Below are 10,910 nucleotides of genomic sequence, written 5' to 3' on the forward strand. Positions count from 1 at the left end.
CATGGGACGAAACTTCTTCTGACGGATCCAACGTGGAACAAACGAAGCACTCGAGTCATCTTGCATTTATGGCAAGAAACGAAGATTCCGACTCCGAGTCAGATGAAGAGTACAAATCCGAGAACAACATTGAGTCCGAGGAAGATCATGGATCCGGAGATCCTAATATGGTAACAATTTATTCTAAGTCAAATTTGCTTAAAGTAGTTAAATGTTTGTTTAAAAAATTAGCAAAATCGGAAAAACAAAATAACTTGTTACTTAAGGAAATAGACCACCTTAAGCAACAAGTTAGCTTGAGTGACTCGACTAACCAAGTTCAAGTCGGAACTTCGACTCAAGTTGAAAAACTTGAGGAAGAAAATTTCGACTTGAAAGGTCAAGTCAAGCGACTCAAGAAAACGTTGGAAAAGTTCAAAATGGGATCCAAGTGTCTAAATATGGTACTTGGTTCGCAACGAGCTGTGTACAACAAATCGGGGCTTGGCTATAAACCGAACAAAACAAACAAATCATACATGTCCCTAATCAGTCAAAATGTTAGAAGTCAAGTCCAAGCATGTGTTCAAACAAAACACTTAACCAAACCAATTAAACCAAACCACTACTTGGTCCCTAAGAGTCAAATCCATTACGTAGATAGACCTTATCTAAGCTATGACTCAGGGGGAGCAATTAGAAAAACAATCAAACCAACTTGATTAAACAAAACTCAATACTTAGGACTATGTTCATTTCTGCTTAGAACGGTTAGAAGAAAAAGGTTTACCAAACCCTAACAACATAGCACCGGAATGGATTGAGATGATAGTACGTCAAGGAAATTTTGTCGAATGCATGTCTAGGCTGAATATGGAATTCTACCTGGTGCACTAGACTTAGTGGATTTGACCGAAGCTACCCCAGTCAAACATGGGCTAGTTAGACCAAAATTTAGTATTAAGTTTTTTGGACGGAAACAGTTTGAAAAGCATTCAGCAAGTGGTCTAATGATATTCAAGTAGGTCGTATACCTCGCCACTGAACTGAAAGCTTATCCTTATAAAGCCTGCTTGATTAACCCAAAGCTAAATTTGAATCTAACATGGGTTCAATAACATTTTTCAATTAATTATTCAAACCTAATCAAATTCAATTAATTATCAAATCAAATTCAAACCTAATCAAATTCAATTAATTATCAAACCCAATTTAAATTTAATTTTAAACTAAATTAATTTGAACTTATTTAAAAAACTAATTTAAACTTATTTAGAAATTAATTAAAAATTATTTTAAACTTATTTAAAATTATTATTAATTTAAACATATTTAAAAAATTAATTTAAACTTATTTAAAATTATTATTAATTTAAACTTATTTAAAAAATTAATATAAACTTATTAAAAATTATTATTAATTTAAACTTATTTAATTAAAAATTATTTTAAACTTATTTAAAAATTAATTAAAAATTATTTTATACTTATTTAAAAATTAATTAAAAATTATTTTAAACTTAATTAAAAATTATTTTAAACTTATTTAAAAATTACTTAAAAATTATTTTAAACTTATTTAAAAATTAATTAAAAATTATTTTAAACTTATTTAAAAAACTAATTTAAACTTATTTAAAAAAACTAATTTAAACTTATTTAAAAAGTAATTAAAAATTATTTTAAACTTATTTAAAAATTAATTAAAAATTAATTTAAACTTAATTAAAAATTATTTTAAATTTATTAAAAAATTAATCAAAAATTATTTTAAACTTATTTTAAAAACTAATTAAAACTTATTTAAAAATTAATTAAAAATTATTTTAAACTTATTTAAAAATTAATTATAAATTATTATTAATTTAAACTTATTTAATTAAAAATTATTTTAAACTTATTTAAAAATTAATTAAAAAATTATTTTAAACTAATTTAAACTTATTTTAAAATTATTATTAATTTAAACTTATTTAAAAATTATGTTAAACTTAATTAAAATTATTTGAAAACTTATTTAAAATATTTTTTTTTAACTTAATTAAAAATTATTTTAAACTTATTTAAAAATTAGTTTAAAAAAATTTAAACTTATTTAAAAATTAATTAAAAAATTATTTTAAACTTATTTATAAATTTTTTTTAACTTATTTAAAAAACTAATTTAAAATTATTTAAAAATTAATTAAAAATTATTATTAATTTAAACTTATTTAATTACAAATTATTTTAAACTAATTTAAACTTATTTAAAAATTATGTTAAACTTAATAAAATTATTTGAAAATTTATTTAAAATATTTTTTAACTTAAATTTGTAAACTTAAATTCAAAACTAAATGACTAATCAATTAATTAATGAGTTAATTTTCTGTACAATTAATCTTGAAATCTCTAACAAAAACATAAATTAATAAATAAACAAAATAAATTTATAATAATAATTCGTGTGAACTTGATCCCCATCATTATAGGATTAGAGTTGCTACTCGAGATATGTTATTTGATCTGGACATGTTCCTTCGATTTCTACGGATCCGACCTTCGGTCAACCGTATCTTTTTTAGTGCGTCCCTTCCCGATCCGTTACCTGCTCCTTTCTCTCATCTGACTCTAGACCTCATGTATGGTGACTTCTTTGAGGGACCTTGTCCTAAAAAGATGTCAACTGTACCCCTTAGTCCAAAAGACAACGCTTTTTATAAGATGATCGTGTCTTGCATTTATCCTTTATCATCTAGAGATCATGGCGTTTTGCGACCAGTTCATCTTTTTCTGATGTACGCCCTTAGACATAGATTAGACTTTGACTTAGGCTATTGGGTATTCAGATCTATCATTTACTATTCAAGGTACAACACTTCATTTAAGGTTCATATGATTCAGTGTCATGTCCTCACTGCTTATATTGCCAATCACGGAGTAGGGGTTCATCGAGGCAAGTTGATTGAGTTGTCTGACTTTGATCTTGTCGAGGTTAGGCAATTATCCTTGGCTGGGATTAAGACTAGCGCAGAAGGGCTTGTGTACAAACGAGCTCATCCACACTACATCCCACCGGCTGTCGACGACCCTATTGATGAGAATGATCCGGTCCCTGTTACTGTGCCTCCTCCAATGGTTATTGATCCTGGATTTGTCATGACACCCTTCTTTGATTTTCCTCAAAGCAGTTCATATGCTCCTCCTCTTCCTCCAACTAGTGACTTCTTTACCCGTCTGCGAGATGATATTTTTAGTCGCTTTGACTCCTTGAAAACAAAAATGGATGATCAGTACAGCTCTCTTCAGGGACAAATTGCTGATTTTCGTCAGGATATGATGAACCGTACTGATGCCTTACAGAAGGAGCAGCAGAGGATTTTTGATTATCTGAGAGATGATGAGGACGAGGATGAGTGATTTCAGGATTTATCCTTTATGACTTATTGTATCTATTACTTAACTTGGATTATAACTATGCTTAATCTTCATTATTTTTCAGTCTTTAGTAGCTCTTAATAAATTTTGTAGAATAGGTTGTTTGACTTTGAAAATTATTACTTAGTTTATTTTTCAAACTTATTTTTGTAAAAATCCTCATTTCAAATTTTTGTTTCAAAATTCTTTGAAATTATTTTTCATTTTATAGAATAGCCTAGGTCTTACCGTAGAATTGCATGATCCTATAGTTCTAGGAGCCAGCATCTTACAAGCACAATAGGATCCCTTGTTTGTAAACTTAGAATGGGTAAGATGCTTAGGACGTAGCCCTAGATTTCAGATGCTTATGTCAGTGCATCGCTATAAATCTGGGCTTTAAACAACATATATTGATCAATTTGAGTTAACTAGCTAGTAAAAACCTGGTTGGTACTAAATACTCAAATTGACTAACCTGAGTCAAATTGCTACTATCTTGTGATAGCTAGTCTTGGACAAGGGTTGGACATTTCATCATAAGGATAATTTTTCCTTAGTTTTTCTACATCCATGCTTGGACTTTAGGAATTTGTCAATTTTAGGTGGAGCTTCAAAACCAGATTTTTTAACCTTATACTATTTTGATCAAATTATTTTCAAAATATTTTTTCTTTCAAAATATCTTTTTCAAAATATTTTAAAAAAATCTTTTCAAAATATTTTTTAAATTCATTCTTTTCAAAATATTTTAAAATGTTATTTTCAATATGTTTTTCAAAATTCAAATTTTTTTTATGTTTTTCAAAATATTTCTTTTCAAAATATTTTAACATGTTATTTTCAAAATGTTTTTCAAATTTCAAAGTATATTTTTTCATAATGTTGCTTAAAATTTTATTCTTTTCAAAACTTCAAATGTTTTAATTTTCAAAATATCTTTCAAATTTTATTCTTTTCAACATGTAATTTTTGAAATTCTTGATTTGATATATTTTTAATAATATTTTTCCAAATATTAGTAAATTCTTTGATAAGTCTATTCAAAATTTACTTTCTTTTTGATTCTGCCCCTATTTTTGATGTGTGTCAAAGGGAGAAAGATAGTGAATTCAAGGGGAGTTAGAAGTTAAAACTGCTTGTTTATTTACTTGTTGCATAATTTTAACTTAACTTTGAACCTTGGTTGCCAAACATTAAAAAGGGGGAGATTGTTGGTGCAAGCTGCACCAGAATCAAACCTGAGTTTTGATGTTGTCAAAGGTTCAAGTTAAGTCTTGTTATGATCTAAAAAGTTAGATTGAGTGTGCAGGATTTTACTCAACTGGGAAAGTCCTAGCTGGAGGCTAGGCAGAGAAATCTTAGCAGATCGTGGAACCCAGGTGCAAGTCCAAGTGGGTCGAGGGGATCCGAAGCTTGGCAGAGTGATCGAGAGGTCTGGAGGACCAAAGATCGAAGGAAAAGTCCGGGGGAGCCGATCAAGGCTGAGTGAAAAGTCCAAACTAGATCTGGAGGATCAAAGTTTGGCAGGTAGGTTGAGGTAAATAAACTGGAGGAGCGACAATGAGGTCGGGTTCCTGAAGGGAACAACTTTAGGTCGCTGATCCAACTAAAGAAACCGGGAAGGTTTCCAAGTTGAGATCAAAAACAGTTCTACTATTCTTTTATTTCTCATTATTATACTATTATGCTAACATCTGTGTTGCAGGTTATTTTTAACACTGTCTTGCACGTTAAGTTGGATCGGTCGACCGAACCAAGTAAGATCAGCACATAAGTCAGTCCAGATCAGAACTGAACCAGAATCAAATTAAAGCCTGATCGGTCGACCGAACCGTAAGATCGGTCGACCGAACCATGATGACTCAGCCTAGCCAGTTCATCATTACCGATCAGCAGCAAAGATGGGCTGATCGGTCGACCAAACCCAGAGATCGGTCGACTGATCCAATCAACATTAAAGATGCATTAAATCAAGATCACGACAGATTCTGACGAACAAGGAAAAGGCTTGTTCGGTTGAACGAAAAAGGGGTTCGGTTGACCGAATCATTAAAGACCAGTAAATGCAAAAGATCGAGCTAGCTTCGAACTTCAGCCAGAAAGGAAGGGAGCGGGTTCGATCGACCGAACAGTGGGATCGGTCGACCGAACCTCCAGTACACCTATAAATTCAGACTCGAAGACAGAGGCCAGTACAATAATATTTTCTGATCAATTCTAGTGCTACTCTGCAGAACTGCTCGTGCAACACAGCTCCATCAACACTACAAGCTACTTCACCAGATAGTGTCGACCGAGTTTCGTCTTTCAAATACTTGTCGGTATATTTAATTTTAGCTTGTATTGTAATTTCATTTAAACAAGATAGTAGAGTGTTACTATCTTGCTCCATTGTACGATTCACTTCTTTCCGAGGACTTCGGAAAAAAGGATTTTAGTGCTTTGCCCATCGGTGCAGTCAAGGACTGCGGGCCTTCGAATAGGAGTCCAACTAGGCTCCGAACAAAGTAAATACATTGTCTCTTTTTCTTATTTCCGCTGCACGACTTTGGTTTCAAAATACGAAAAGATTAGTTTTAAAAAGAGCGATATTCACCCCTCCCCTCTATCGCTTCAAACGATCTATCAGTTTCTCCTTCCTGCATTTTTATGTTAAATATTCTATTTAGAAGCAAGTTTCGTTTCGTTACCTTAGCGTCGCTCGTTCCTTCGTGCAGCTCGATTAGTTTGTCCCACAGCTCCTTAGCATTTTTATGTGGTCCGACCCGGTTCAGTTCTTCTCTTATTAATCCACACTGTAATGTGTTGATTGTCTTGTTCTCTGTTGATGCCTTCTTCTTTAAGTATGTTGTCCATTTTTCAGGATCCAGTAGATTCCCTGAGCTGTCTACTGGTATTTTGTAGGCTCTTGTGACGCTCAGCCATTGGTCAAAATTTGTCTTGAGATATACTTCCATCCGCTTCTTCCAGTACGAAAAAACATCCCCATTGAAAAGGGGAGGTCGCACTGTGCTGAAGCCCTCGATCTGCGACATTTTTAATCTGCATAAACAAAAACAAATAGAGAGGTTCCAAGACTTGGTCTTGGATTAGTAGTGCGAGAAGAATTTAAAAAAATATAACTAAATTGATGTTGCACCAATTTAGATATAATTACGACGGAAGGAGATTTCCAAAAAGGTAATTGTACCAGTTTGGAATTTTACGAAAAAATTGAAATCCAAAAATAGGAAAAAAGAATTTTAAAAACAAATCACCCCCTTGCCTGATTGGTGGCTACACCAAATTAGAGCGGTACCTACTCTGATACCACTTGTTGGATCGTAGATGTTCGATAGAGGGGGGGGTGAATATCGATTATAAAAATTCGTCGAGAGTAAGCGCAGCGGAAAAGACGAAATTAAAACAATGCTAATACAAAAACCAATTTTACTTGGTTCGGAGCCTTTGGTGACTCCTACTCCAAGGCCCACACACAAGGGTGTTTTTTGTTGGGTAATCCACTAGCAATTCGAAGATTCAATTACAGAGTTTAAGTACAGAAATGCTAGAACAAGAAATACCGACAATAGAAACTAAGAGGAGGCGGACAGAGCTTTGTCGGAGATCTTTCGCAGCGTTGCAAGAGCGCAAGAGAACAGGTTTCAGTTCGTTCTGAGTTACTGTTGAGGCTCCACCCCTGCCCCTTCTTTTATATGAGGCTCAAGGCGCCCCGGATCCCTTCCGGGCGCCTTGGTGTGACGTAACAGGTCCAACCAGTGAGCTCCACGTGTTGATGCCGCGATCAGGATAGAATTCACCTCCGGGCGCCCGGACCACCTTTCTCCAGGGAACATCTTTCCTACAAGACAAGGTTAGTCCGAGGCAAATAGATAATGTAAATCCTGCAAAACAAAGTGTTAGCACAGTTTATAAGTTCAATATAAAAAGTATGACTTAGATTTCGTCTTTCCAAGACCAGAATCTAGTCACGATCTCGACTTAGATATCCGAAATGGATCTAAGTCAGATCGACGCCTAATGTTCCCTTCCCGGGAACGCGTCCTCACAGTCACTCCCTTCCAGTGACTTACCTTTACTCACCTACCAAACGTCCGGTCAGCCCTTCGACCCTTCTGGACTTCTCGCCAGCTATCCGGTCAGCCCGTCGACCTAGCTGGACTTCATGCCAAATGTCCGATCAGCCCTTCGACCCATTTGGATTTCATGTCAAATGTCTGGTCAGCCCGTCGACCCACTTGGACTTCTCGCCAAGCGTCCGGTCAGCCCGTCGACCCGTCGACCTGTCTGAACTTAACCTGCACACTCGTTCAGAATGTTAGATAACGACAAACCTAACTTAACCTGATTTGTCATTCATCAAAATCTGAGTTAGACTGTTAGTACTAACCGCACCAACACCTAGCTCCTTTGTCTCTTCCTCACAAGATTGGCAAACATTTTAAACGGCCACTTCCTCCCCTTGGTAATAAATAACTTCGTCAACATCCCAAGCAATTCATCAACGACTCGTTCATCGACGATATCATACATCTCAAATAGGAACACTACTCATCCAATTCAATCCAATCCAATTCTCCCAAACACTAATGCTAACTGGAAAGCAGATACATACCTAAAAATCTAAAATATAATGTACAATCATACTGTAGACCATGTTAATTATTAACATCATATTATTACGTATAATCTGATACCCAATCTGAATCCCTAGACCCAGTTGCTATCTCGATAAGCAGCCACAATGCAGACTTCTAGACTTTCACTCTAGCGTGCATACATTCCTTGTTTAGGGTTTGGAGTGAACATTCAGATAGAGGATTTTGCTTTGCTATTTTATTTTCCTTTTTAATTCAACAGAATTCATACACTCGAAAAAGATGTTCACAAGATATCAAAATTCACACCTGCACAAAATTGTAAAGTTTTGGCAGCATGATTTGTTTATAGTTTATAATGTTGAATTAACATTAATAAAATTACAAGGCCATCAACCCTCGAGTAAACTAGGAATATGAAAAGAGGGAAGAAGAATCTCAGCATATCGATCTTCCTCGGACTTAAAATTCGCCGAAAACTGAATAATTAATATTAATTAAAAATAATAATAATATGATAGAGAGAAGAAGCATGCATGCCTGCCTGCTTTAAAAGCTATTTATTACTGCGGCAGAAACCTCTTTTCTAGAGTTGTACTTGGAAGAAGATGAAAGCAGACGGGAGAATCTTTCAGCATGCCGTTCAGTATCTTATACTCCAATTTCATTTCCCCCCATTAAATGACAACATAACTGCGCCAGTCTTTTCCTTTGACTGACCAAAGGCAAAAACAACAACAACCACCTTCCCTCATGCTTCACGAGATTATTTTAATTAATTAAACAAGCAGAAACAGACCAGAGAAAACAAATGCTCATCCAAATTAATTAAGCTCCTACAAAATGTGAATGGTTTGATAGTTTAAGTGATGCAAATGTCACGATGAGGGAAAATTAACCTTGATTTCGAATAACAGTACATCAGATCATAAACAGACGTGAATTGCATGCAATAATCTATGTCGTCTTCCATTTTGTTCTTCAGAGTAGGTGATGCGTGAGAATGGTTAATTAGAAGGGAGGAGGGCGGAGATGATCGGCAGCGGTTGCACTCCAACCAAAAGTGTCGCTGGGTAGCTGGTAGCTTCGAATGTTACCGGCCAAATTGCGGAAAGGAACGCCGACACCGGAGGGTTGCGACGCGCCCGGCGGATGCCTCTCGGCGGCCGCAATAGCCGCCGCCGTCTCCTCCTCGCTCTCCAGCGGCAGCCGCTCGTACACGGCGTTTGCGAACCACGAGGCCATCAGCACCACCGGCCCCGCCGCCACGAGTGGGCCCACCACGTTCCCGCCGACCACCTGCCCCTGGCCGCCTGCAAGGAAGACAGTCAGGCCGCCGGCGCCCGGGGGCGCCGGAGGCGGGAGCACGGTCCCTGTCAGGGAGAGGATCTCGAACCGCCCCCTCAGCGTCGCCGCCATGCTCCCCGAGCCGGGCTGGCGAAGAGAGACGTTGTCCACGGCGCCGCAGCCGCTGAGAACAGAGACGCCGCGACCGCGGCGGCGGCTGTACTCGCCGATGCACTCGACGACGTCGGCGCCGGCCGCGACTTCGAGCATGTGCGAGTGCAGCGCGTTGGGGCTGTCGCGCGTCACCACGATCGGCGGCTTCGGCTTGTTCTTGGAGCCGGGCGGCCGACCGCGAGGGCGGCGGATTGGGCCGCCACCGGCAGCGACAGAGCTAGAAGGCTGCTCTCCCTGATCGCCGCCGCCCTCCGCCGAAAGAATCGCGTTCTCTTCCGGGGAAGCCTTAGATTCCTCCAGCTGATCCTGCGGGCCGAGGAGGTGCTTAAGGTACCCGGAAGATCCTCCGCCTGCTTCAGAACCCATTCCGGCCATCGCCGTCTCATCGGCTCGCTCCCACCACTTGTTCGCCAGCTTACCCCTCTCTCTCTCTCTCTCTCGCTCTCTCTCTCTCACACACACACAACTTCCAATATAATCTCCAAATCAAGAGCCAAAAGCAGTTCCTTTTCCAAATCAACAGCAAATCTCAAATTAGCTAGAAGCTTAACAGCAACTCAAAAAGTATAGACTCGATTTCCCTTCTGTTTGTTTTTTTAATCTGATCAGCGACGAACCAGAACCAGAACCAGAATCAGAACCAGCCGTAAGAGAAGAAACATTGAAAATCACTTTCGAAGAGGAAGCCGAAAAAGAAGAACCATTTCCTCTATCCGACTGGGCACTCGATCAGAAACAGCAAGAAAAGGCGCAGATCGAAGATGCAGACGCACAGGAAAAACCGAGGGACAAAGAAGGCTCCCCTGCCTCCTCGTTTTATGATATCTTTTGGAAATCTTGTCAGCAGGGCAAGCGATAGATAGGATTCTTTTTTGTTATCCTTTGACCACGTAGAGAGAGAGAGAGAGAGAGAGAGTCAGAGGGGAGGTGATCACAGAGGAGATCAGAGAGAGATCAAGAGAAGCAGATGACGACGAGATTGGTGGTGCACACCAACTAGTTTATTTTAAAAGGGATCGAGCGCCTTGGGCATGAGAGAGACTCGGAGCTCATTAATTACTTTGCTCGCAAATAAAACATGCCCTCTCTTTCTGTTTTTTTTTGTTTTTCTTTTCTTCTAAACCACATGTAATTTATAGGGATTCTGCGACGCCGGCGGACCAGAGAAACGGGGAGGATGAGAATTCGAAGAATATCAAAGAGACAATCATTTGGTGTATGGTGAGATATGTGCTGTCTAAAATTGAAATTGAGAAAGATGATGGTTGGATAGGTGATTTTAATATTAATGGTAAGTAGGATTGTATATGAGTCAAGTTGAGTTAAATAGTAAGAAGTTTGAGTTTGGATTCTATTTTTTTTTAGCTTGAGTTTGATTTGAGCTTTAGTTCATAAACTTGAACTCGGTTAAAATTAAATAGTTCGAATTTGACTTGAGCTCAGTTAAAAAAAACTCTATAAATTAAAAGA

General features: G+C 37.3%; 1 protein-coding gene across 1 annotated transcript; it reads right to left on the reverse strand.

Moving 5' to 3' along the window:
* Window positions 1-8,853: 8,853 nt before the first annotated feature.
* LOC122029869 (AT-hook motif nuclear-localized protein 27-like) lies at window positions 8,854-10,322 on the reverse strand. Its single transcript, XM_042589012.1, has one exon. The coding sequence runs from the start codon at window positions 9,813-9,815 to the stop codon at window positions 8,991-8,993; it is 825 nt and encodes a 274-aa protein (XP_042444946.1). The 5' UTR covers window positions 9,816-10,322; the 3' UTR covers window positions 8,854-8,990.
* Between the last annotated feature and the right edge of the window lie 588 nt (window positions 10,323-10,910).

Source organism: Zingiber officinale, chromosome 10B (genome assembly GCF_018446385.1).
Source record: "Zingiber officinale cultivar Zhangliang chromosome 10B, Zo_v1.1, whole genome shotgun sequence".
NCBI lineage: Eukaryota > Viridiplantae > Streptophyta > Magnoliopsida > Zingiberales > Zingiberaceae > Zingiber > Zingiber officinale.

Excerpts from the sequence above, each read along its gene's own strand:
- LOC122029869 (XM_042589012.1), bottom strand. The coding sequence starts at position 9,815 with ATGGCCGGAATGGGTTCTGAAGCAGGCGGAGGATCTTCCGGGTACCTT.